Source organism: Melospiza georgiana, chromosome 1 (assembly GCF_028018845.1).
Source record: "Melospiza georgiana isolate bMelGeo1 chromosome 1, bMelGeo1.pri, whole genome shotgun sequence".
NCBI lineage: Eukaryota > Metazoa > Chordata > Aves > Passeriformes > Passerellidae > Melospiza > Melospiza georgiana.
This window is the reverse complement of record NC_080430.1, coordinates 64,946,899-64,974,460: the sequence shown is the minus strand read 5'-3', so window position 1 is coordinate 64,974,460 and position 27,562 is coordinate 64,946,899. Positions and strand designations below refer to the sequence as shown.

Here is a 27,562-nt window from a genome sequence, read left to right as displayed (position 1 = left end):
GAGAGCGGAAGCAGCGGCAGGAGGAGGCGGGCTGAGGGTGCACGGCACCGGGGAGGAGGAGGATGGCGGTGGGGATGGCGGCGGCGGTGGTGAGTGACTCCCTCCCTCAGCTGCAGCGCCCGCCGCGGGGCCGCTTGTTCCTCCCTGGGCTGGCGGGGCAGGTGCCAGCGCTGCCCCCGTCCTCACCTCCCCGCTTCACTCTTCCTTCCCCCGTCTCTTTCTCACTCCCTCCCTTCCTTCCCCCTTCTCCACCCTTTTTTCCCGTTGCAGCTCTAGCAGGAGGCGGCGCGGACACGCGTGAATGTGGACACGAGTGACCCGGCCCCGAGGTGAGTGCCAGGCGCCTGCCCCGCCGGCGGCACCGCCCCCGCCCGGCTCCGGGGCAGCCCAGCCGCGGGGGCTCCCCTGCCCGGGCTGTCCCTCGGGACCCCCACCCGCCCTCCCGCCGCCAGCTGTCACTGCCGCGGCCGGCGGGGCTGGGCGCCTCCGCTCGACTCGGGCTGAGTTTTAGAGGTGTGTGCACTCGCCGTGTTAATCGGGCTGCTCTCGCTTCCTCCCTGTCTCTGACAGCGTGTGTCTTGTGTTGTTTCTTTTCTTAATTTTTTTTCTCTTCCCCAATGACAAACTCGCTGCCGACTGTGCTGGTAAACCCCACAAAGCTTTCAGATATAGGCCACGCATTACAGACGGATGAAACGTTATTGAATGTGACATTCACGCATTATGCATCCCTCTCCTTTTAAAGGGCTTATTTTCTCAGCCATTAAGATGTCTACAGGATAGGATGCAAAGTCATGTAAAGCTTCGTAGAGTAAGCCATGTTTGTTTGTTCTATAAAAATTTGTGGTTTTTTGGGAGGGTGTTTTTTGGTTTGTCAGGGGAAGTGGGCACAAAGTATCATACATCTGATCTTTTTCTCCTCCCCAACTCCCTCTTACCCCTATTGAAGGGGTAATAGCAAAGATATGCCTGCAATTCTGTACAACTGACCTCTGTCTTTCAAAACGGGCAGCCTCTCTGAATCTGAAATATTTTTACCAAACTTCCTAGTGATTGACACTTTTTCTACTCCTCACCTACATAATGCAAAATTCACATGTTCTTTTACCTTCTTGGATAAAAGGGCCCCACAGCAGCAGCAGCAGCAGACTGTGATCACCTGATGGTCACCACAATGAGTCGCCTGGTGCCTTGCTCGCTACTCCTTCCTCGGTTGGAAGCTTCCGACTGTAAGGACCATGGCATGTCAGAACAATTATCTACCATGAGAAGGCTAGGTGACACAGAGCGATACTGTTGTGCCACTGATACATAAAAAAAGCTCTAGGGGAAAAAGCCACCATTTTCTGGGGCGTCATGCAGCAGTGTAGGGAAATCTCATGTAAATGAAACTGGTTGGTTTTCTTTACTCTCCAAACTCATCCACCCCCATACAGTGGTAAGTTACAGTGAAGTGATGCTAATTTTCTTTTTTTTTTTTCCAGAGACCAATACAGATTGAGTAAATAACTTTTTTCCTACCTCTGGCTAGTTGTAATTGGAGGCGATACATACAAGAAACAAAGTGTAAATTTATATTGGGTTGTTTGGACTAATTTTTCTCATGTGTGGATACCCTCATGTGATTTGTCTTTCTCTCACAAATAATTTCTCCTATCTTGAGAGGAAAATGAAGCACTAGCTTACTTCACTTGAGTCAGCTTAATAGAAAATTTTGTAAAAATTCCCACTCTCCTCTTTTTACCTTGATTTTTAACAGAATTTCTGAACAAAGATACTGCTGCCTTGTCCATCACTGACAGGTTGAATAAGGAAGTTGCATCCTGAAACAGGGAGAATTGAGAAGTCTCATACATATATTAAAAAAACCCTCCCAAAAACATAATTACAAACTGATCCCTATTACAACAAAATAACATTCATGATGCAGTGCTGTGGTACAAGGGGTTAATTTCCACTTAATTTCTCTATGTTGTAGAGCACTCTTTAGATTTACTTCTTCCTCTAGGCTGTCTTTGTGCTTTGCTCCCTGTGAAAAGAATGCCTTTGATTTTAAATATGCTTTCATGTTTCTGCATCATACTTTCTCACACTCTGTGGTTTCCAGTTTGCATGGTTAACTGTGGTCCATTCTGTGCTCCTACCAATGCAGTCAAAGACAGCTACAGAGTGCTCTCATGCAGTAAATATTTTATTTTGTCCTGTGGAATACTTAACAACAAACTTTGTAATATTCCAATCACAAATGCAATATAATGGCAGTCCAGATTTCAAATTCTGAGTTCCTTTCATAGGAGGCTGTGCAAGTCTTGGAACTGGTTGCTCATCAGTACACTGTTTGGAAAAATGCTTTACAGTGCAAATCTCTTGCTGCCAATAAATCAGTAGTTAGCAGCATGAGTGTTACTCTGAGTGGTATTTGAATGCTTGCATCAGCATTGAGCATTGAGCTGTTGTCTGTTCACTTTGCCAACCCAAATTCCAGTCCAGGTCTTCACGTAATGCAAATCAGATTATTGAAATCCAGGATATGCTGATCTGGAACAGGCTGTCAAGAGGTACTCAGGGATCTAATCTTAACGCCGAATTTAGTTTAAAATAGTAGTATTGTTCCTTTCCCCCAGTGCCTCATTCCCATTTTCCTCTCGAATTAACAGTCCAGCTGAACAGATTCTTACCTAGGTAACTCTGTGAAAAGTAGTATTGTGAGTGGCTGTGACTAGCTCTGCAAAGTCAAGCAATTTAAATTAATTAACTATTGCCTACCTTTTTTCAGCTCTAACAATACAATGTCAACGGGAAGGGTACGAACGAAGAAAAAGGCATGTTCTTCAGACCAGTCTCCAGACAACCTTCCTCTGAGGAGTTCTGGAAGACAGGTATTTATAATTTAAAAACACGTGAGTTTGTACTTTGCTATTTTTTATTTTCTGTTGTCATTTGTAAAGAAAGTGGGCTTCCTTGTGGGTAACTTAGGTCTGGGACTTCTTATCCACAGAGAAGGAGAAGGAGTTAGTTCCGTGAATAGGCAGGTCATTTTGCAAAGAATATTCAGAAAAGATAAATACTCTATATAACCTGTAAGTACTTAATGTGTTAAAAATACAATCACAGATTTCTGTACAGTCAGACAAAGCTGTCTGCCAATCCAGACAGAGACCTAAAACAACATAATTCACAGTACCTTTGAGGCCCAGAAGAGACATTTGGTATACAGTTTTGTATCCAAAAAAATGCCTGTATCCAAAAAAGCCTACCCTAATATTTTATTTGAGGCACAGATAGGATTGCCACTTGTAATTAATACCAAAAAGTACTTTAAAAGAGGACATTTTCTGAAGGAGAAATAAAATGAATGCATGAGGCTTGACTCATTAACACATGATGGAGCTTAAAATACTATTTAAACTGGAAGCTTTGCTTATCATTTCTTCAGTGCCATCAATTAGATGAAGGCGAGAAATTTTTAGATATAAATGATATTTCCAGTCTTACTGTGGGCTTGGAGGGTTTTGTTTGGTAGGTTTTTGTTTGTTTGTTTGGTTTTTTTTAGTGGAAAAATTTGACCTAATTTGACAGCTGTTTCATGCTGCAGCTAGTTCACAATGGCTGCAAAGATTTTCGTTAGGATTGTTTTAACTATGGGATGCCACTCACAAGCTGCAAAACTATCTGAATGCTGCTTTGTAGAAGATGCATTTGTGTAGTTTATGGTCAGATTCCAGCTATTCTTTATTAGGTGAAGAAGAAAGCAGCTGAAGCAGCAGATGATGATGATGAAGCGTCAGAGAAGAAATATAGAAAGTGTGAAAAAGCTGGATGCACCGCAACGTGTCCCGTTTGCTTTGCCAGTGCAGCAGAAAGGTTTGTTACTTTATATTTGCATTTTTCATGGACTTTCTAAATCTGCAGCTGAAGTTTAGGATTCTAACTATATTCTGAAAAATCCCTTCATACCTAAATGTAGAGGGAGAATTGAAAGATAGTGCTAATAGGAGTCTTAAGGTGCCAGGAAAATGTCACAAGTTATTCCTGTTGTCCATAACTTTCTCCTGTGCAAGCTGCTAATTCAGATACAGACTGTCTTTGGGATATGCTTATTTATGTTATTAATGGTGTCTTCTGGAACATGCCTTGCTTCTGTGAAAGTGAGAGCATATTAGTGTAATCTGAGAAAGCTAAACTTGCTTTCAAGATGGAAAATGAAACCATCATTTACTGTAGAAAGTCTTTACCACTCCTTCACTGGAATGCTTTGCAGTCTGAGGCGAGATTCTAGCCTTGAAATTTTAGGAGAGATAGTCATACTTACCTGAACTCTTTGTTCTTGTACACTTCCTCTGCACTTTCACAAGTGCTTTTGCATTCTGACTTGGTGGTTTTGAATGCATAATACTGGCAAGGTGTACCTATAATAGGCAACATGTTGGACCTCATTATGAAGCAGGCACAGTGTAGCTATGTAGCACTCCTCCCGCCCTGATAATTGAGACAAACTTTCCTTCTTTATAGCACTGAAAAATAAATAAAACTAACTATGTGTTTCATTTAGTTATATCCATGGATTGTTCTTTGGTGGCAGGAAGTCAATGTATTCTGGATGTTGTCATAGAGAAGCCAAGTGTTTTGGCAGTTCCCTGAGAGACTTGTCTGGGAAGTGAGCACCTGTGAGATCAGCATTGGTGATGCTACAGTTTTTATTTAGGAAACAATACATACTGCTTACTCATCTTCTTGAATTGTTATTTTAATATTTTGATTTTCATCTTTCCCACCCCTCCCCCCCAAGTACATACTTTCAACTTTATCTGTGGGAGATGAGCTCATTTCATGGCTACTTGAGTCAGTAGCTTAGGTCACTGCTTTTGACTTTGTGCATTTATCTTGAATAATTTCAGTGAGTTTAATGAGAGTATTCCAACTGAAGAATGATTGCTTTATCTGATGAATGTAATCTTTGTAATGGATATTTCTTTTTGAGACTGGTAAAGAACAAATGCTGAGAATGCATAACTGCTTCCTTAGGGTTTGTCTCACTGGGTTAAAATCACAAGTTGTACATGAGAAAAAAATAGGGAACATCTGTTTTGTGTTCAGATTTGCCTTTACAGTTTTGTCAGTTGTTCTGGGGACAGAACATTGTAATGACTTATAAATCAATTGATCACATGTACAAGAAAAATGCTAATTTAAATGATCCCTCCCAATGCTACACTAGTATTGGAAGAAAATACAACAAAGTAAAGGAACTCTAAGCTCTTGTGGAGAGGAGCTTTGTCATCTTACACGTTTCCAAAACGCTTAGTGTGTCACAGCACATATTCACTGTTTCATGTTCAGGAAATGCCTGCTTATAGGGTACTAAAGACAGGCTCAGTTGACCATTGTTAGAGGGAGGCTGCTGAAAGCCAGACCAACTATAAAACTGCACATTGTGTACTCTTTGCCTCCCTTGCATCTGGTGTTGCTTAGTTTGGAAACTGGAAATGTTTGAGACAATTGGAATGACCTTATTGTTATTTGTATGGCTGTAGTGCCATGTGTAACTCAGCCTTCATGAATGTAACATAAAGCCCTGGCTTGTTCTGAATATTGTGTTCCTCTTCTAGAATGTGCTACTGTCAATAGAAAGATTTCTTTTTTCCTAAATGTACTATAAAACTATTTCTATGTCTCCTGCATTACAGATGTGCAAAAAATGGCTACACGTCTAGATGGTACCATCTGTCCTGTGGGGAGCACTTCTGCAATGAATGCTTTGACCACTATTACCGAAGGTAGATTGACCAATTAAGGTTGTGTCCTTTCAGAGCTTATTAAAGTTTGGCAGCTGTTGAAACATCATGTATATAAACATAATACAAAGACTGTTCCTCTGTGCTTGCTTTGGTCAGAGTGAGGCTTAGACATTGATGATAAAACTGCAGGTGTTGTATGGACTAATCAACTTAAACAGGGCAATGTGAACAAAACTGGCTAGTTTAGGCAGGCTGGTTTGTGTATTTGCAATTATTCTGAAGCTTTTGTCTTTTTTAAAAACAATGTCAGAAGACTTTAAATTATGAGAACAATTATGACTAAATGTGTTTTCCTTTATAAGTTCACTTTACACTGTGCATTCAGGAGACCTTGTCTCTCTAAAGCAGTACAATAAAAAGCAATTAGAAATCAGTTTAACTATTGCAGTTCAGTGACCATGAAGACTCTTGTTGGGCTGACAGAGTGCTTTCAGCTCCAAGCTCCTTCCCATTTGAGTGGGAGTTACATCCAGCGCTGCCCGGGTTTTTCTGTGCTTATGTGCTCAGCAGTACCCATCACTCAGTCCAGGCCTTAGATACCAGGAATTGCACTCATAAGCAACTGGAAATAATGGTCAAGGTGCAATTTGTTGCTGTCGTAAGAACCACGATTCTCTCCTTTCAACAGCAGAAATAGAGTGCTCTCTACAGACTTATTTCTCTGTCCTTATATAAAACTGTTTAATTTTAGAGGAACTGCTATTGCTTGAAGTGAACTAGATATTCAATTTTCTGACTGCTTGCTGTTTTCTCTTTCTTCTTAGCCATAAAGATGGTTATGAGAAATACACTGCCTGGAAAAGGATTTGGACAAGCAATGGTAAAAGTGAGCCCAGTCCAAAAGCCTTTATGGCTGATCAACAACTTCCTTACTGGGTAAGGTGAAAGGTGATTTATTTAATAGGAATGTGATGTTCTGATGTGATTCTGATATTCTGCTGTTCAAGTAGCAGGTCAGCTGAGTTTTTGTGGGTTTTTTTCCCTAGTATTAGAGGATTATGAAAAAGCTCAAGATAAAAAAATCTCATCAGCTTCTCCACTGTTGGAGACTTTCTCCACTGTTGCAGACTTTCTCCACACCCCACAAAGACCAATCTTCTGTTACTTTTCAGTGAAGCAGCAGCTGTGATTTTCAGGTAGAATAAGATTTGGCAGGAAAAGTGTGAGTGTGAAAGACATTGAAATCAGATTTTGTATTTCCCGGAAGAAAGATGGGAGTGGAAGGAAGTTTGGTGGTAGTGGTATTTTGTTTGAGATTTTTTTTGTTTTTTCTTTAAGTGATGAAGAACATATTTTTGAAGTAATGCTTGCAAAGTCTACTGAAGACCATAGTAATGGGGAATTGAATTAATTTTGGCCTTAGGTTCTGTGCAGAAATTCAGTTTTGCAGAAACAGGTACAAGATTTCTGTAGATCAGACACTACTTATGATCTTGTGTAATGATGATTACACAAGAACATATCTAACAATTATATTTTACAACTTTCCCATGTCTGGCTTCTTTCTAATTGGTTATTTAAGTTGCATTAATCTTATCTCTAATCACAAGCAACAAGTAAAAACATGTTTGTTTTTTGACTTGTAGGTGCAGTGCACAAAACCAGAATGTGGTAAATGGCGTCAGCTGACAAAGGAAATCCAGCTGACACCACAAATAGCAAAAACCTACAGATGTGGTATGAAACTGAACAATTCCACCAAGGTAACACACAACAGTTTTGCTCATATTGAAACTTAACAAGTTGGGATTTCTTGTTTGCAGAAATTAATTTCTTCTTGCTTGCTGCTCAGTGTCTCTAATGTCAAAATGAAAGTCTGATGGCCTGGAGAGCTACACAGTGACAGGCTTACATGCTGCTTGGAATTTTTGTTTTCTGTCAAGAAAAAAGTATCTGAAATATCTTTGTCTGTACAGTCAATTGTAAAATTCTTCAGCTAGGGGATTATTATCAGCATGTACAAAGTAGAAATGCACCAAAATTCTCATTTCAGTTTTGTGTGGCCTTTTTTTCATAATTGAGGAAAGCATTTGAAAAGCTCAATGTGCTTTTCCTATCTGCTATCAAGTCTGTAATGGAGCTTTACATAAAAAGTTTCAGCTTTGGCATGAAGATAACTCCTGAAATTTGAAAGAGTCCTTAAAGTGGCATAGAATCTGTATAGCACTTATAACATAAAAAAACATAACATGAAAATAGTGACCACATGAAAACCTGAAGAGTCAGCATTTAAGTTTGAAACTCTTTGATAAAGATACTCTTAAAATAAATAAGAAACTCTCTTTTATAGCCTAGACTAGAAGAGTTGTTCTGAAAAAACGTGGGCTATTTTTCTATACAATTCTGTTGTTTTTTTCTGAATTTGTTTCAGTGTTCTATCCCATTTTATGGAATAGGATGTATATTTTAATGTCTGATCAGTAGAAACTTACTTAACAAATGTGAATCATTTTTAGAGTGCTTTTGCTTTATGATGTGATGTGTTTTTGACCTACACATTTCTCTACCTCTTTTTTTTAACATTCATATATACTACAGAAGGTTAACACTAAGCACTTTTAAATGTTTTTTTTTTTAATTTAGAGAATTATGCCATAGAAAATTATTTTGCTTTATACTTAATTTTTTCCATACAGCTTAAGAATAGCTCTCATACCATTCCGTTTTCTTTCAGTCTGAGGGCTCAGACCAATGTTCCATGCCTGAGGACTTGGTGAGTAGTGGCTGTCCCTCCTCATTTGTCCTACAATATGAAAGCAATCTTAAAGCATGGCATATTTATTTCCTTTTTTATTTTGCTTCTTTGACCAATTATGTCAGTATTTATGCATTTTGCTCAGGAAATTGAGAAACACTATTTGCAACAGAGCCTAGGGCCTTTAGTTTTCTCATATTTTTCCCCTTTTCCCTTACCATACTAAGTAGCTTTCAAGTGGTTTGTGGTATCCTTTAGTCATGGCCTGTGACTCAAAGTTTACTCCTAATTCTCATTTTTGATCAGGCAAAATAGTATTCAGTTGCCAGCTTTCAAGTAAAATTTCCCATCCTAAAATTTCCTCATCTTTCAGGTGGTTTCTATCTTTAGTCAAGCTAGTCTCACTTTTTTGAAGACTGCAAGAGAGCACCTAAGCATGTTTTCTCTCCTCTCCCTTGCAATACAAAATGTACATACGACATGTATGTTGGTGTTTCAAGGGGTTTGTGATCGTGTCATCCTTCATTTCTGATTTCATATAAACTTTTGTTTAATAAGCCATGTTCACAAGTGTACCTGAGGTACTTCTGTGTGTTCTACAGGGAACACATTCAAGCTTATTGTTGACTCTTGTAGAAGCTTTGTGGCTTTGTTTCCCTGATGCGTGTCTGACTTCTAAATTAAGGGTGAATCATTAGCGCTTCTTAGGGTTCTAGGAGGTCTTTGATGGGGATAGCAGAATCTAAATTAAATTAGTTAGTGTGGACTTAGTTCTCAGTTAGATTTCTGGATTCATAAGTGACTGTAAATGTTTTATAAAGGGCCTGATAAGGCATAGATGTGTTGTTATGGCGTGTCTCAATTGTTTGCTTTCTGCGTGGTGTGGAGTTTGTGAAGTTTCAGCTCCATGTCTGAGAAGTGATCAATACTACAGGTTTTCTGTGTCAGGCTGAAGAAGGGGAAAGAGGGAGAGAAAATGTTTTTATGACTTGCAATTCTGACATTGGGACTTCTAGTGCTTTTTGGTCTCATTTTCGGAGGGAGGGGGGAAATTGGTTCATTTTCCAACGTTTTTGAAGTATTGACATGTTCTCTTCTCCCCTCTTTCCTTCACTTCTCCGCTTGGCCAGAGAGTGGCTGAAGTTTCAGACCATTGGTGGTACTCCATGCTCATACTCCCTCCTTTGCTGAAAGACAGTGTGGCAGCTCCCTTTCTAGCTGCATATTATCCAGACTGCGTGGGCATGAGTCCATCCTGTACCAGCACTAATCGGTCACCTGGTGAATCCAACCTTGTGAAGTTAGAGCACCTAAAGAGCGTGCCTAATGTGACTGGTAAGGGCCATCTGCAGGGCTCTGTTGCTTAAATAGTGTGATACATTTTGTCCTATAACTGAGTTTATTAGGCACATTAGTTCCCCTGATTCAGCACACTGGTTCTGTTCTCAGTGCTAATACACAGTCTCTGTGTGACTGCCTCTGTCATTTGATGCCATTTGCTTGTTTCTAAGATAAAGGTAATACATTTCTTACAGCTTTTCTTTAGGAAGTAAGCACAGACTGCAGAGGCTTTCTGTGTGCCACTGTCATTTGTGTACAGAAACAAGAAATTACCTTGCGGGTACTTAAGGACTGTTTGCATTCGTAAGGAAATGAAGATTTATCAAAAACCCCTAGGATTCTGCTAGTTTTTATATCATGGATCTTTGAGGCTTTGAAGAAAAGAAAATGATTTCTTAAGGCATTCAGATTCTGTTTAGGTTTCCTTTTTTTTTTTGCTAGTGACAGCCTGGGAGTGCAGATTGGCAGAATAGGTCAGGTATAGGGAAAGGTAATTCAGGATTGTCATCCTCATCTCAGAGAGAGTGCTGTGAGGAAATTTCAGCTTATGTGTTGTCTTAGCAGGCTTTGTTCTCCTTAGGTGCTGAAAATAAACCTGTTCATATGTTCAACAGATGTTATAGCTGCTTAACAGAAAACTTCATTACACAGAACTACCAATACTGAACGTGGAAGATGAATAATTATTACCCCCTCTGGCAGTATTGGGTGTTGAAGAAGAAAGGAGTTCAGAGTACTGCCTGAGTCTGTACAGTGATGCTAGTACTCACACTTGAATTTAGATTCTACGCCTTGTTGGACTTCTCATGGCATTGGAGTGCCATGAAAAGTTACTATTTCTTTGACAGAACTTCAGCTCTGAAAGGTCCAAGGCGTACCCATGAGGCAGCAGGACAATAATTAATGCACAGCCTAGAGGGCAGGAGGGAGGAGAGCCATGTAACTGAAGTCATTATGGAGGCTCCTAGGGGCTGGAAAGCTTCCTTACTTGTTATCTGTGTGAGGTCTGTGGATTGTTTTAGAGGGAGAGGGACATGATGAAGATATCAGGGAGTATGACTAATTCCTGGTGTGTTCTTTATGCAGTTGCAGGCATGAACAAGTATTTCCAGCCTTTTTACCAGCCCAATGAATGTGGGAAAGCACTTTGTGTGAGGCCAGATGTCATGGAACTGGATGAGCTCTATGAGTTCCCAGAATATTCACGAGATCCTACCATGTACCTGGCATTGAGAAACTTGATTTTGGCTTTGTGGTACACAAACTGCAAGGTAAGAGATGCTGATAATTAATTTGTTTGTTTAAAAATATTAGCAGCTTTTCTGGTTTGGAGACTCCTTGGATGTCTCCTTATGCACCCATATTTGGGGTGAATTTTCATGGGAGAAAAATTGCTCCCATGTTTTTGAAAGTCCATTCTAAGATTGGCTGGGTTTTGGGGACCCTTCTTTTCCTCCTTCTTTTCCCCCTTCTTTTCCCCTTTCTCTATCCCTTCTCTGCATAGGAGCTTCTTCTGCAGTAAAAATCAAAAGTTTTTAAATTATTATAACTCTACAGTGCTTGTCCAGCTATTAACTTTTTAAAGGGATGCTTGAAGACATCTAAACAGTGTTTTGTGGTGTTTTATTATTTGATTTTTTTTAACCTGATTGTTGAACAGGGAAGTGATTGTCTTTTTATTTAGGCTAAGCCTATGGCACTGCCTTCAATTCAAACTCCTTAAGTTTCACATACCAATTCTTTCTGATATGGATGTCTGCATTTATGTGAAAAGTTTTGGATATTAATCTCCTTTTCCTTCAGAATGCTGTTTTGGAATGGATTTTACTGGAATGCCATTGTGAACATCACCACCATGTAGATTCATTTTGTAAATCAGAATCCATTTCAATACCATTCCTGTACTAATGGTACACACCATGGAGTTATCAAAAGTCTCTTGTAGACTCACATGGTTTTATTCTATGCTAATCTTACTTAATAAATTGTTACTTTACTGTGTAAACCTCGCTAACAAGAAATTTCCACAAAAAATCTTTTAAAATGCTCTCAGAAGCCTGAGGCGTGATTTTTTTTACCATTTGGTTTACAGTTTAAATATGATATAAGTGTATGAATAAATGGAATATTCAAAAATCAACAATTTCTATTCTTCCTTTCTCCTTTGCAGGAGGCTCTCACCCCTCAAAAATGTATCCATCATATAATTGTTCGGGGGCTTGTGCGGATCCGCTGTGTGCAGGAAATGGAGAGGATCCTGTATTTTATGACAAGGAAAGGGTTAATTAATACAGGGATTTTGTCAGTCAGTTCTGACCAGTACCTTCTTCCTAAGGAATACCACAATGTAAGTTGCTGTGATAAATCCCTACATCATTAGTGCTATAAAACTACATGGTGCATGCAATAATTTTTTTTGGTTCTGGATTTTTGGCTCATTTACATAAATGGATGGAATGATAGGTAAAATTACATCTAAAAGCTAATATATGGAAAGTTTTTAACATTGTTTTTTTATACCTTCAATGGGTATGGTAACTACATCAATGAGACTCTTTCCAAAAAAGATTTTTTCCCACTAAAATCTATGGAATTCATTCCCATGGGTTTGTGCTTCCCATGTGCTGTTCAAATGGATGGGAACTGTGTGAAAAATATACAGGTTTTCCGTCTCCTATAATACACCTCTGCTTCCATAGGTGAGGAAACTGCTATTCCAGGTTGGTGTGCAAGAACTGTGATTAAGAGGGAACATGTTTATGACTAGAAAGTTGTTAGATAGCACCCAAAGCTTATTAAATTACTGTATTCTGTAACAGGATATCTTCTAGAAATTGTAATGTTTGGAAACCGTATTTCTAGATGTTTTTCATTTATAAAATAGTTTTTACTGGTCAACTCAATCTATGATTGAAATATTTACAAGGGAAATATGCTTCTTGTCTGATAAATTCAAGTCCTACTTTTGTTACTTTTTGTTGCTTCAGCTCTTTCTGTTAAAAAAACTTGAGGCATCTTCTTTTGAAGTCCTTAAAAACTTTAACTATTTTCAAAGCTACCACTGCTCTTTTTTCTATATTAAATGCACTGTCATCTTTAAAAATTATCACAGATTACTTTAGATGACAAAAGAGCCTAGACTTCTACAAACATTTTTACCTTTAGCAAATGAGAGTGAAATTATAATTTCTATTTTATTTCTAACTATTTTTATTTAAATACTTTAATATTTTTTAGAAATCTGTCATTATTGTTGGGGCTGGTGCAGCAGGATTAGCAGCAGCCCGGCAACTGCACAACTTTGGAATTAAGGTAAGAAACTTTAGAGTACATTACATTAAGAAATCAGACTTGCTCTCTTTGAAAAGTGTTCATCAAAAAGAAAAAGCCTACATTCTTGTTACAAACATGTATGCACCCTGATTAATCTGGGGTTTTACTGAGTAAACCTGCTGTTTAAAACGAGCATTTATTTGTATCTAAAATTAAACAGCATGCAGCATAGATTTTGTACAGACATTGCACACAGATCATTGTGTTCAATAGCCTGCAGCATGCCTGAAATTCCAATTTTGGGATTTCCAGAATAAATCTTCGGCTTTTTTAAAAAGAAGGCTTATTTTTGTCTGGCTTGTTTCTAAAGTAACAGTTATATTTATATGTGTATATCCCAAAGTGTAACTTTTCTAAGATGATTTAAATGCATAAATTAGCTACAAATAATACAGAAATGAAAAAAGTGTTTAGATTGCTAACATTGCTGGATTGCTCAGGGGGTTTTTTTTGTGTTTTGTTTTCTCCTTTGCTCTGGAGTTGAACAGATATGTTTAATAGAATTAAATCTTGCAATTTACTAAGTTGCATTTTGCCACAGGTCATTGTTTTAGAAGCTAAGGACAGAATTGGTGGCCGAGTGTGGGACGACAAGACGTTCACAGGAGTCACTGTTGGAAGAGGCGCACAAATCGTCAATGGATGTGTCAACAACCCAATGGCACTAATGTGTGAGCAAGTGGGTTCCTGCAGTGGTCATGATTATCACTAGTGAAAAACTTGTTAAAGCCAGGCTCAGATGGCTGGGTAAGGGTGGGAGTGCTTTTCTTGTGACATGATTAAAATCCCGTTCTGCATTGTCAGTAAACCCCATGTTGCTAATATGTCTTTGATAACAGCTGGGAACAGAGAAGGGCTCTAGAATGGTTTCAGGCACATTATGTAAAAAAAGCAAGGTGGCTCCAGCTTCAGAACCAGAAGAAACCACTTTTTTCCTCTTTTCTACAGGTAGTAACATGGAAGGTCCCCAGCAGCTTTCTTTAGAGCTGAGAAAGGCTTTACTGGGGGAGGCTACTGCTTTTGTGATGGATTTGCCTTTACTGCCTCTTGATATTTCTAGTCAAATTCTGCTCTAGTTAAGATCAACATGTCTAACAACTAAATTGCTACTGATGCAAACATGCTGCAGTTCAATTTCTTTAAAAATTTTTACTACTTACTGGTTTGGTTTTTTGGAGGTAGAAATCTGAATTTCTCCATGTGGAATCTGAGTATGGGTTTTCCTCAGAGACACGTGCAAATCCAGCCCATGCCATTTTCATTGTTTAATGCCCTGTCGTGCCATGAAGAAATTCTGTGTTTTTTTAAAAAATCATGTTTTATTTATGAAATGGGGAACAATGACTTCTGGATACACTTCAGATACTCATCCCTTTGTGGTCATTTAATGTAATTTTTCATTGAAAGTTCAGCTGTATCTTAAGATCTGCAGTGGTGACCAACAGCCTAGAGAGATGTGAGGATATGTGAAAAGCACTGGAGCATGTCCTAAGTAAAAAGCCCCTTGAAAGAAATTAGCACTGTATTTGTGCTATTTTTTCTGGGTTGACTCTGTAGAATGCAAAACCATCTTTATTTGAATTTAGCTCTGTTGTGTTTTCAATGCAGGTTGGACAAGCAAAGCAAGGTTTAATTCCAAATAATTTCTTTCTTTGCTTGGTTGTTAATAACATTGGTGATTAACTGGCAAGCAATATCCTGTCAATTCCTGAATTCAGCGAACTGTTTGGGCCTCAGACACCAGAAAGTTGTAGAAAGTAACTGATTCTAATAGTGACTTAGAAAATAAATTGAGGTAGAAATAAAGGAGACTGGTTCATCATGTTTGTTTACCAGACTAAATTTCTGTACTGCAACTTTCCCTTGCCTGACTGGAAAGTTCCAGAGAAAGTTTCTGTGAATCCCCAATAAAGGAAAGGATGGAAAAGTGGGAAAAACAATTTGTGGACAATTAACAGATAGAAGGATTGTTGATATTCAAGTTTGAAGCAAGAGTTACTCTGACTAATGATGTTGATGGTTTTTAAATGTTATCACTTAAATATGAGGCACTCACCTTAGGTTAAGTAACTTTGAGTGGGTGCTGTAGTTTTCCATACTTAAAAAAGCAATAAAATGTCTTTTTCTTAAGCTTGGCATTAAAATGCACAAACTAGGGGAGAAATGTGACTTGATCCAGGAAGGTGGAAGGATAACAGATCCCACTATTGATAAACGTATGGACTTCCATTTCAATGCCATCCTAGATGTTGTCTCTGAGTGGAGAAAAGATAAAACCCAACATCAAGATGTTCCTCTTGGTGGTAAGTGAGACATGTATTGCAAAGTGAAGATGTTGGCTGTGTTCATAAAGTTCTATATTAAATTGGTTCTTACATCAGATATGTTTAGAAGTCTGTGGCTGTCCATCTGATCTTAAATCCAATAAGTATTTCTGATATTGTATCTTGTTTTCATGAGGTAGCTTTTTCAGTATTCAGTATAACTAGTTTCACTAGCAGTTCCAAAGAGTTGCTTCTGGCTGAAGCAGGCCATGCTAGACATAGCTCTTATACTTTTGACTAATCTGCCTAAAAAAGAGCCTGATCAAAGCCTTCTGCTGGCAAGAATAGTCCCATCTCCATTGGTAACGCCTCCCACCACACTCACAGCTTGCAAACTCAACAGCAAAAAATAAAGTGCTCAGAAGTGTCTGCCTCCCAAATCTCTTCAGCATGGATTCTGTAAGACAGAATTAGTAACTCCTATGTTCTTCAGTCAGCCCTAGATCAAATTTCGCAGTTCTTTGATTTTGTAATAATTAATCAGGATTTATTTGCAAGGATCCTCCATTATCTTAAAGTGTATTTTACCTGAAATCTTCAACTCTACATTGATGATAGCTAAACAATTAATTTCTCTCCTTTTTCACCCAGAAACCTGTGAGTAAAGAACAAAGTTATACTCTATCAGTGAAAAGATCTTGTGGTTTAGTTTTTCTTTTTTTTCTATGAGAAGAAAAACATCTTGGTACAAATTAGCAATAAGCATGAACATCTTGTGATCCAGGGAAGAGCATGTTGAAATGCAGTAGCACTTCTGACAAATTGTCATATATTCTTATTTTAAATGTGTTCTTTTACAGAAAAAATACAAGAGATATATAAAGCCTTTATTCAGGAGTCTGGTATCCAGTTCAGTGAGCTGGAAGAAAAAGTACTGCAGTTCCATCTCAGTAATTTGGAATATGCCTGCGGCAGCAATCTCTCTCAGGTGGGTTTTGACAGCTGTGTTCTGAAGTGACTGAGCTTCACAGAAGACAGAGTCAGAAGTAACATTGAGAAATCACCTGATCCATTCCTTGGCCCTAGAGGAAGAATCAGCTATCCTGACTGTTCCTACACCCATAACCTGTTGTTTGAAAGCACTGAGACACTGACTCCAACACTGCCTGATTTAATCCGATGGGAGCTCCTGATGTGCTTCCAGCGAGATGCTCTTTAAGTAGAAGTTGAGAGTAGATGGTTAGAAGGGAGCTGGGCATTTTGCTGAGATGAGAGGATTCACAGGAGAGTTAGTCCTCCTCAGATGCTGGGTGTGACTTCTGCTTCTCAGCTCTGTTTAGAAACTGAGGTATTTCTCTACCCTGCTATGTATCTTGAGAATAAAGGCATTTGACTCCTGAAGCGTTCCAACCTGCTGGTGGTGAGCCCCAGATCACCACTCCTAGGTACTCTCTTGGCTGCCCTCCTGACTTCAGTTTCAGCCAAGCAGCTTCAGGAAATACAAAAGTATCATGTTGTTGGCAGTGCATTGTTCACTTGGTCCTGTTGCTACATTTAAAGACATTTAGTGTCAATTGTACTACAGCAGTGGGACAGCTGACTGATACCTGCAGATGCACAAATCTGAAGTGAGAAGCACACAAGAACATCTACAAATCTACAAGACAATGCTGTACCAGAGCAGTCACTGGAAAATATTTTGATAGGTTGAATTTTCATATTCCATGAGTGCCCAGGGGAATTAAGAAAGATGCAAAAATCTACCTTACCTTCAATTTTGAAATCAAAACATGATCGATTTTATGCATCTGCAATGATAGGAATTGGCATCTGAATAGTAGTTTGAGAATTGTTTCAGATTTTTCACTGCTAAGTGGCAATTGCTTAGTGCAAATACTACTGTTTTATTAACTATAAGATTGCAGGGGCGGGAGGACAAGGTCAATGAAAGGTGTCATGGAACAACCTCCAAAGTGACAGAAAAATTCCATTGAGTTGGGGGTTTTTTTTTGTGTCTTATTTTCCTCTTTGTGTTGGGAAATAAGCTCTTTCCACTTTTATATGAAGTCCTAAGGCTGTAAAATCTGATTACTTGGCTAGATACAGTCAACTGAAATAAATACACTGCAATTCACCTGGCTTTTTGTACTATTTTCCTTGTTTTCTCTACTAAGCAGAACCATAAATTCCCTGCTAGTGACCAACCCATGTTATGCCTTTTCTTAATCCAGCAATTTATATGTTATATACTAGCATTAGGTAAATAAGCATTCTGATTTTATATCACCATAAATTCTGGTGATACACTTTTTTTTTTTTTTCCCAGTTGCAAAGGGATTAAGGTGACTTCTTCTAAAGTGTGGAACTTTTCATAGTACCCATGTTCCCTCACCAGTAGAAACAGCCAGGTATGTTCTGTCCACAGGTATCTGCACGCTCATGGGACCACAATGAATTTTTTGCCCAGTTTGCTGGAGATCACACTCTTCTAACTGTGGGATATTCAACTGTGATTGACAAGTTGGCAGAAGGGCTGGACATCCGGCTGAATTTCCCAGTGAGTCTGGAAAACATGGATGCAGTGCCTGGCTTGGATGGCTTTGAAACACCCAGTCATGTATTTGTATTCTTTGGGACCAGGTCAATCTGTGCCTGTGACTGTTTCAACTTGTCTTTAAAAAGAACCAAGAGGACAATTTCAACATTTCTGAAATTCTCTCTGAGGACTGTCAGTACCTAAATATTATTATATGGTCTTACATGTTAGAATCATGATGATTTTTCTTTTTCAGCTTCATGAAGGCTATTTTTTGTCTTTCAGAATTTCTCTGGAAATTTGTGTTAATCACTTTCTAGATTGCTGACAAGTGCTATTTTAGCTATTCTTGCTGGAAGTTGCATTGCATATGTACATTTTGTAGTACACTCTCTCAATGTGTCTTTCAATAGGTTCAGAGTATTGACTATTCTGGTGAAGAAGTGCAGGTCACTACTGCAGATGGAACAGTGTGGACAACACAAAAGGTACCAAGTATATTTCAAGACTAAGAATTTTAGAGAACACACAGTACATGTCCTTTTTTTTCCTTTTCTTTCTCTCAGAATACTACTTAGTCCATTTTTTCCCTATTCAAAGATGAATACTCATGTATTTTAGTGGCCTTTATTTGGGTGTCCTAGAGCCCCATTTTTGGTGAGCATGCCTGAGATTTCAGTATGAGTTGACTTGAAAAACTAAGGACTATAAAGGGTAGTACTAAAAATGTGAAGCAAATAGATTTTTTTCTGGTCTTTGAAGTGACATTTATGTTATCTAGTTCCATTCCCTGCTCAGCTTTACCCCCGTTAGCTATGTGTATCATGTTAAAATTTCCAGGATTTGACAACCCCTATTTCTCAGTCTCTCTTACTCCTTGTATCCCCACCTTCTTCATGCTCAGTAGTTTAGCTTTCAGTAATTTTTAAAATGATACATACACTTGATAAAGATTGGATTAGATTGACATCAACAGTGTTACTGAGTGTGTTTTAAAGAGAAGGAATCTCTGAAGGAATTAAATTCAAACCAAATCACTGACTTTCTATCTCTCATTTCAAACAGACAGTTTAGTTAATCTGAGAACCATTGACTATAATTTACTAAAGTATTGGTGGCATGGTTAGCCACTGTGATACAAGCAGTTCATCAGACTATGACTTAAAATCAGTGAACTGTGGGTTCTGTTCTCACCTGAATGTAAGGCATGTGTTTCCCATTAATGGGAACTAAAACCAGACACTAATCTAGAAATGTCTGGCTCATTATGCTGCATCCTACTAGCATAATCCAAGATAGTTAGGAGGGTGTTGTGAGGCTTAAGTACTGCATTCAGGTTTTGGTACTGTTGTGACTGTAGCTATTTCTTTCAGGTATTAGTGACTGTACCACTGGCCCTTCTTCAGAAAAATGCCATTCAGTTTAATCCTCCACTGTCAGAAAAAAAAATTAAAGCCATTAATAGTTTGGGAGCAGGAGTCATTGAGAAAGTAAGTGATTTCATATTATCTTTAATCTTCTTTTCAAAGAAACATTGGCTGTTTTGTCCCTGTTGCTTTTGCAGTGTATTTATCAGGGTTTACGATGCATAAACATACATTTTTGTTTTACTTGTATACAGTAGCCCAGGAGAGCAAAATGTTATTGGGGATCATGTGTATTTCTGTTTCTTAGGTTTCACAACTTAATGGGGTTTTTAAAGAAACTGTTCACAGAAGAATTTCATGGCTTAAATATTTTGTTATTAATTTTGATTCACAATGGTCTTGGTCTTTCAGAATTCCAGTAATGTGTTTATTTCAGGTCATTTTAACCCAGTAAATTCATAAAGTATTTGCAAAGAATACTGAAAGTTGTGTGTTGGACCAGTGAAAAATCTCCTACCCTTTCCCAATACAAAAACACATCCTCTCCTGAATAGCTCCCCTGTAAGATGTGTGCTTAGAACAAAACAGTAACAAAGTAATGCCAGAAACAGGATTATGACAGTGTTGAAATTTAAAGACAAGATTAAGAAACTCTAAATAGAGGATGCCACTCATTTAAGTTATACATTAGGTTTAAAAAAAAATCTGCTGAATTACTTGAGCAGTTCACACAATTACTTCCATTGTGGATTTGATATTCTGTGCATTTGCAATTTATGACATCAGCATTTCTTTTTCTTTGCCTGTCCCACTTGGAGGACAGGTTCATTTATTCTCTGTTGAGACCCACTCATAGGAAGAGCTGTGTCTAAATGAGTGGAAACAGGAAAACACATTAGAAGAACATAAACTACATCCTGTTATGAGTTTTGTGGTATGAAATGCTTAAATTCCATTTTTCTATATCTTTCTAGATCGCCTTGCAGTTTCCATATAGATTTTGGGACAGTAAAATTCAAGGAGCTGATTTTTTTGGTCATGTTCCACCCAATTCCAGCCAACGTGGGCTCTTTAGTGTCTTCTATGACATGGATCCAGAGGTATGATATATGCCAAGTGTGTTTTCTCTTGGCCCTTCATAAACTCAGTTTGAAATCTAGCTGCAATAATTACTAAACAACAAAATTTTTCTTCTTCCCATCCCCACCCACCATCTGCAGCTATTCAGAGTAGTGGAAGAAGCAGTGTTATTTATCTAGATAAAGTTCATCAATATTTTGTTGTAATAAATGGGAATGTTTTCCATTGTTCAGATACAGACTAATATACAAGCAAGTACATTCTCAATCTCTACCGAAGACAAGTCTGTAATTCTTTACTATAAATCTGCTAATGTGGGAAAAAGGCTACTAGTCACTTCCAGTTTAGGACTCTGTTTCCCTATTAAATCAGCTAAAAATCCAGTTAAAAAGATCATGCTGACTTACTAATGCTTACTGGCTTGCAGTAGTCTGAGTAACTATTTGGAATAGCAGAAGAAAAGACAAACATCAAGTTCTGCTTGAAACTGAGATCTGTGGGGTCAGTTTCATACTCATGAATTTCAAAGCAAATTGAAACCACTGGATTGACATCACGTTTCTCTTCTCTGCCAGTTCCAAGCAGATACATTACACATTTATGTTGTACCTCTTCATACTTTTACAACAGCTGCTGCTTACTACTTGGCAGCAATTAAAAGGCCATTTTGTAACCTGATGTCTCACTCCAAAAGGAGACCATCCTGTGATGTTTGTGCTCTGTTACTGCCTGATCTGTGCCTGTATACAACTTTGCTTAAATGACTTCTCTCTAGTACTCTTAAGCTCCTGCTACAAGAGGTTCACTGTGCTGGTGCTGTTCAGAGACCCTACATATAATGCTTAATTTTCTTGACAGCTATTCTCTACTAGTTATCAAAGTCAGTAACAGAAGAATTATTCCCTCACATGAACAAGAGATGCAGAGTGCTTTGAAGGCACTCAGAACCTGTGGGCTCTTCCTACTCACCACTTCACCTCTAAAACTTCTCATGGTAGCAGATGTCCTGAGGTGGAAGGAAAATACCAGTAGACGTGACCTTTCATTTCTTGGTCCAAAATCTGCTGGTAAGAACCTAGTATTGGTCTAAACAAAAACATATCTAACTAGTATTTAAATAGACTCTCTGTCACCACATTTTTGTAAATGGAGGTGAAAGTTTGGCAGAATACTGAAGCTTAGGAGGATGCACAAAGAATAACGCTATTAATGTAATTTTTTGAGGGTACAGCCTTTAAGTAGGTAGATAGGAAGTTTTCAGTGAATTCAGCAAGTAGTAAAAGGGGCTGACTGTAACAGATTTGTGAACAAGACATCAGAAGATGTAGTAATTTGAGCATAATTACTGTAGAATATGCACCCTTTGTTCCAAGGAATCAAACCCACTTTTCTCTAGAACAACAATTTTTTTGCAGCTGGAAATATCTTTACAATACCAATTAAAAGAGACTGTTTATGAAATACTTAATAAGGTCTTGTTTTAGGGCAAAGAAAGCATTTTAATGTCAGTGGTCACCGGAGATGCTGTGACAGCCATTAAGAATTTAGATGACCAACAAGTACTGCAACAGTGCATGACTGTACTCCGAGAGCTGTTTAAGGAGCAGGTAAGAGAAACAAGCCTCTTTTATTAAGACATGAATTAACTTGTGACCAGAATAAAGCTTTCAAGTGTAGTACTTCATGATGTATAGGCAGACCTTTGACCTTTTAAACTATTTTTCTTTTCTTGTCAGTTTCAGGGCATAGGTTTTCTTTGAGACATACTAAAAATCACAATTTTTGGTCTTTTGTGTGAAAAAGGTATATTGAAATACCTTAGATCTCTCTGAAGGACAGTAGTATATAACTGTAAAATAGAAATGAACTACCATCCTTTAAAATGCTTTTAAAAAGCAAAATTAATTAAAAGCAGTACTTCAGGCAGGTAACACAAAACATACTTCTTACTTAGTTGTCACTTTTTTTCTGGTCATCACCACTTCTAATATATGGTAAGATCTTTAAGCTAGATGAATTTGATTGATTTCTGCCTTCTGCCATGCCAAGGCAACTGAAATTACAACACCCCCAAACCAATCCAATCCATTTCTCTTCTGCTAACTAACAACCCTTTCTCAGCTGTCTTAGGATGGAGGTATGGGCAAAACGATATAGCAAGAGCCCTACATCCTGAATGTAAAAAAACCCTAGATAAAAATTTCTACCTTTTTTCCTTCACCCAGATCATCATTAGGATAAAAACTAATTGGAAAATCAGGGAAATCTAGGCAAACAAAACACTATCACTTAGCAATGTTATTTGCATTCTACTCTAGAGACAATAATGCCTCAATTAATTTACTTCAAACAGTTAGATCCCCATGAATGATTGTGTTCAGGGGTGATCTCTCAAGTTTTACTGATGGTTCAAATGTTAGGATTAATTATCTTGGAAGAACTTAATATCTGAAAACTCAACTATTCCTAGAAACATACACTAGTAATGCTTTATTGTTACAAGAACCATATGCACTGGAAGTTCACATACCTGTATCTTGATCTCATGAAAATGCAGCAAATGGGTCTTTGGTTTCAGTGCCACTCTGGTCCAGAAGAGTGATTTTCATGGCTGTCTCCATGGTTTACAGCAGTTGTGAATTTCAGTCACCTGAGGACGATGCAGGGGGATTTTTCAAAGACAAAAATAGCTTCAGGGGTGTACCAGCACTACTTCTGGGACATCCATACAACTTGGCATATTTGGCTGCTCCGTGTTTTGATCACTTGAGTTTGAGTTTCTCATGCGCTGCCTGAATGGAATTTATCTGTGGATAGCAGACCTTGTGCAAGAGGCAAGCAGAGCTGCTTCTGTTTACTTGTCATGATCTCCTCCAGAGTAAGACACAGTTGTAGTTGACTAAGCCTTCATACAAGTGTTACTCGGGCTCTTTTTGGCAGAAATCTGTGCAATTTGCATGCTGCAATGTGACAAAGAATACACAGTATTACTTCTTGTGGTTCAGCCAGACCCTGACTTCCTGGTTTTTGTTTTCTCCCTGAACCTAGTTTTTAAGACAGCTCATTTTCTGATCTTAGATAAATAATCTTATTGATCCATTGGGATAAAATTATCTCCAAAATGAAAATTGAATTTTGAGATTTAACAAGCTAGATGTTACAAGCATTATGCCTAACCAAGACAAAAATTGTTTACATTATACATATGTACATGTTGAACAACATCAGTTTTGTAATTGTTTACAAGAGTATGTGTATATGTATTTTAAGGGGTTTTTTTCTTGTGTACTTCTTGGTGTATTACAATAGGCAGATCTGTTGCATTCAGAATAGTGCAGCTGTGATGTTTCAGGCATCAGGCGAGTCTAGCAAACAAAATTATTTTTTGTGGTTAGTACTGTAATAAAAAAAAAGGAATTTAATTCTGGAATGTGATCAAATTTTTTCTTAATAATACTAAATACTCCAAAGATGACTAGAAACTGTTTGAGAAAAAGCTGTGCAATTCTGAGCTTTTCTTTGCATTGCTTAACTTCTGTTTTGGTTATGCAGGAGGTTCCTGAGCCAGAGAAGTTTTTTGTTACCCGATGGAGCAATGACCCTTGGCTGCAGATGGCGTACAGCTTTGTGAAAACCGGGGGCAGCGGCGAAGCTTACGACATGATGGCTGAAGACATACAAGGAAAAGTTTTCTTTGCTGGTGAGGTAAGTATCTTTGTTACCATTGATTAGAGTTACTGGGAGCAGTTTCTTATGGAAGATCATCTCTTGCTACCCAGCACTATTAATGTAGAGGTAGTATTTAAATATTCTGTTAGATAAATATGCTAATAATTGACACAGAACCCTTTCTATTCCTATTATTACTGGGCATGGGAAGTCTGCCAAATATTTCAGGTCAGAAGTAAAATGAATTTTTAGTCAAATTGTCTGTTACTCCACTTGTGGGTAACATAACAAATGCACCATGGTGGTGTAGGATGCATTCTCTACTGGGGCAGAACTTAACCTGCCCCACTAAAGTGCAGATAGCAGAACAGACTGCTGCTTTTGTAGCTGACTTGCTTGCAAGTTTTGAAGTTGCTAAAAATCCTGAGTGTTTCCTCTAATATTCTTTCTAAGGAGTTTCCCATGGCTTTTAAAAATGTAGGTATATGCTCAAGGAAAACAGAAATGATGTTATAAACTAAATTTTTTTACTATCAATTTCAGAAACAATTGACTTTTTTTCTTTCTCTGTGGTTTTGTTTTTGTTTTTTTTTTTTTTATACAGGCCACAAATAGGCACTTTCCTCAGACCGTTACAGGAGCTTACTTGAGTGGAGTTCGAGAAGCCAGCAAAATAGCAGCATTTTAAGTACTGAAATTTTGTGTTTATAGACATATTTTTAATTGATTTCTGTGGGTAAAATTATCTTCAAGTTTCCTATTGCTGCCTTTTTCCTACGTGGTACTTGAATAGTATATGGTACCTGAAGATAAAGTCTTCATCTTCCTCTTCCTCTTTCTCCCCCACCCCATTTTTAGGCCCTGATGATAGATATTGTTGGGGGCTTTTTTCCAGCTAAGGTATTACTCGCAGGAGTGACATTGGAATCATCAGCCACAGCTTAAATAAGAGAACTTTTGTCAAGAGTCCTCTTCTGTATGGCTCAAGTCATGCTATTGTGAACCTTCATTTCAGAAGGTCAGATTAAAACTAGACTAAGTTAACATACAGCATTAAAAATGCTGGCAGTTAGTAATGATATGGGAATTTTCCACTAACTGTGCTTCTCAGGTTGATTATGCTCATAGGAGTTCAAACTGGCTTCCAAGAGCCTGAATAGCCTAGAAAAAATCTAGGATTAATGTAGGAAGGAACTCAACTATCACTTTTCCCACTTGCAATCAGTAACCTTTTCTATAACATTTTTTCATATTCTTAGCATCCACTAAGCGGGCTTTGGGATATGAAGTTTGTTCCTTTAAATAAGAAAGCTGGAACAGTTTACAGTGCAATCATAGAAAGGTTATTGTAGCTGATCAAAACTTGAAAAATTAACTTCTAGTTTACTTTAAAAAACTTTGAATAAGTAGCAGAGATATTTCAGAGAAATTCTTGTTACAATAATAGGCTAAGAGTTTAGATTTGCTCATTGCTTCTGTAGAAACAGGACAGCTTAAAAATACCATGTTGCTATGATTATTTTGAAAAGAAACTTCCAGATTCATTTGGGCTGAATAGAGGAAGTATCTGCTGATTTGACTGTACAGTGAGGGATGCAGGACTGTAAGTTCCTAATATCTCATTGAAGTTTTATATTAAAAATTATGAAGATGAATGAGGAAAAATATTAGCATTCTTATGAAGGGCTGAAACAAGGTGGCTTGCACTTTGACTTGAAGTTTTTTTTTCTTTTATTATGAAAGTATTATTAAAAACAACTTGAGATACTAATTCAGTAACAGCTGGACATCTATCTAGTAGCTTTTTCATGGGACAGAGAGGAAAATATTTTTCAAGAGAAATAAGAGAGATGTAACTGGGATACCTATTGTAATACTATTCCACTATATTGGTATTAATGAAAAAAATATTAAAATCCACTTTTAGATCTCTTCCCCGACACCTTCTCTGTAACTTGGCTGCATAGATGTCATGATTTCTGAAATGAACATAAGCACTTACTCTATCCTGCCCCATGCTCATGCATTTTCTCTTTTATCAATCCCTCCATCTAAGAATGATACAGCACTTATTTCCTTAAAGCTGCATCCTTGGAAATAAACAACAGGCAACCTTAAGAAAAATCATAGGATGTTAAGGGGTTGGAATGGACCTTAGCAATCATCTAGTCCCAATGCCCCCTGCCATGGGCAGGGACACCTCATACTAGACCAGGTTGCTCAAGGCCTTGTTCAACCTGGCTTTGAACACCAGCAGGGTCCTACTGAATAAATGCAATTCTGCTTTTCAAATATGTAGTATTTTGTTTTTAGAGTAGGTATGATATTGTTAAAACCCTTTATTTAATCTCTAATTTACAAGGTGAAGATGTTTATATAACTAGATGTTTTTCAGATATATATTCTGTTCTGCTTCTTAAAGCTGAGTTATATGGACTAATAGGAAGAGTGTAACTGTTCATAATTTTCCTCTACATAAATACTGGTATGTACAGTTTTAAAGTATTTCCAATTATTAAATTGCAATTTGAAGGCTGCAAGAAGCAAGACAAAGCCTTCTGATGATAAAAAACAATCAGGACATCAAATTTTGCTTTTGGCAGTCATTTGCACTTTGTTAATTTCATATATTACAGGCCAACTTATGGCATAACTAGCAAAGATTGAGAGCTATGTATGTTTGAGTTCCAAGTTTCTTTCCCACGTTATCATGTATGACAAATTATTAGGAGAGAAGCTTCTGGTGGTGGGAAAAAAAGCTAATTACTATAAGCCCAAACCTTATATTCAATGGCTGCTTTAGCTAACCATGCTTAAAAATTTCAGTCAGCTTAGTAACAGATACAAACATGTCACATTTCAGATAGGAATGGTCTGGAAAGTTTAGCTCGGCATCCATTTCTCCAGTTCAAAATCTGTATGAACATGCTTGATGTCATTCTGTTAATTTGTACTTGGGGTTTCAATTTGGCTACATCTTGGCAGCAAGATAAATGCTGTATTTGAGGGAAGAGAGATGGACATGAAGAAATACTATCACATTTGGCTTTAGATGATGCGTGCTTACAGAATTAGAAAAACAGATTAAAAATGGTAAATTTACCAATGGCCTAGTCTACTAATTGTATATTGTTTTGTTTGTGCTGCACTAAAGTTTGAGGAGTAAATAAGTATATTCCATTTTAATTTACGTTCATTTGAAATATGTAAGAACATCAGGCTGGTTCTGAGACTTCATTCTTTAATGTTGCCCAAAATTTTTTTAATATCTATGTTAAAATTTATTTCAAGCATGTATGTATTTTTTCTTTTGTGTTTAATTTATTCCCTCAAATAAAGAACTGGGGAATGTTTTCTTTCAGTAGGTTTGTTTAAATGTTATTAAAAAGATTTGAATGCAGAGCATGACCTGTTACACTTCAGTTCTTCTGTGTGACTATGTTATGGCAGCAGAATAAAACTGGAAAGTATCCATGGGA

At 37.8% G+C, this 27,562-nt stretch overlaps 1 protein-coding gene across 1 annotated transcript; it reads left to right on the top strand.

Moving 5' to 3' along the window:
* Nucleotides 1–4: 4 nt before the first annotated feature.
* Nucleotides 5–27,562, top strand: KDM1B (lysine demethylase 1B). Its single transcript, XM_058029035.1, has 22 exons — nucleotides 5–89; nucleotides 271–329; nucleotides 2,777–2,879; nucleotides 3,740–3,864; nucleotides 5,688–5,777; nucleotides 6,563–6,674; nucleotides 7,385–7,501; nucleotides 8,473–8,511; nucleotides 9,624–9,828; nucleotides 10,921–11,105; nucleotides 12,005–12,181; nucleotides 13,072–13,146; nucleotides 13,709–13,846; nucleotides 15,299–15,470; nucleotides 16,292–16,419; nucleotides 17,857–17,988; nucleotides 18,381–18,455; nucleotides 19,341–19,457; nucleotides 20,309–20,434; nucleotides 21,899–22,021; nucleotides 23,967–24,119; nucleotides 24,688–27,562. The coding sequence occupies exons 3-22, from the start codon at nucleotides 2,790–2,792 to the stop codon at nucleotides 24,769–24,771; spliced, it is 2,463 nt and encodes an 820-aa protein (XP_057885018.1). The 5' UTR covers nucleotides 5–89; nucleotides 271–329; nucleotides 2,777–2,789; the 3' UTR covers nucleotides 24,772–27,562.

Excerpts from the sequence above, each read along its gene's own strand:
- KDM1B (XM_058029035.1), top strand. The coding sequence starts at position 2,790 with ATGTCAACGGGAAGGGTACGAACGAAGAAAAAGGCATGTTCTTCAGAC. Across the intron at positions 6,675-7,384 it reads ATCAACAACTTCCTTACTGG|GTGCAGTGCACAAAACCAGA; the intron begins GTAAGGTGAAAG and ends TTTGACTTGTAG. Across the intron at positions 18,456-19,340 it reads CAGTGTGGACAACACAAAAG|GTATTAGTGACTGTACCACT; the intron begins GTACCAAGTATA and ends TATTTCTTTCAG.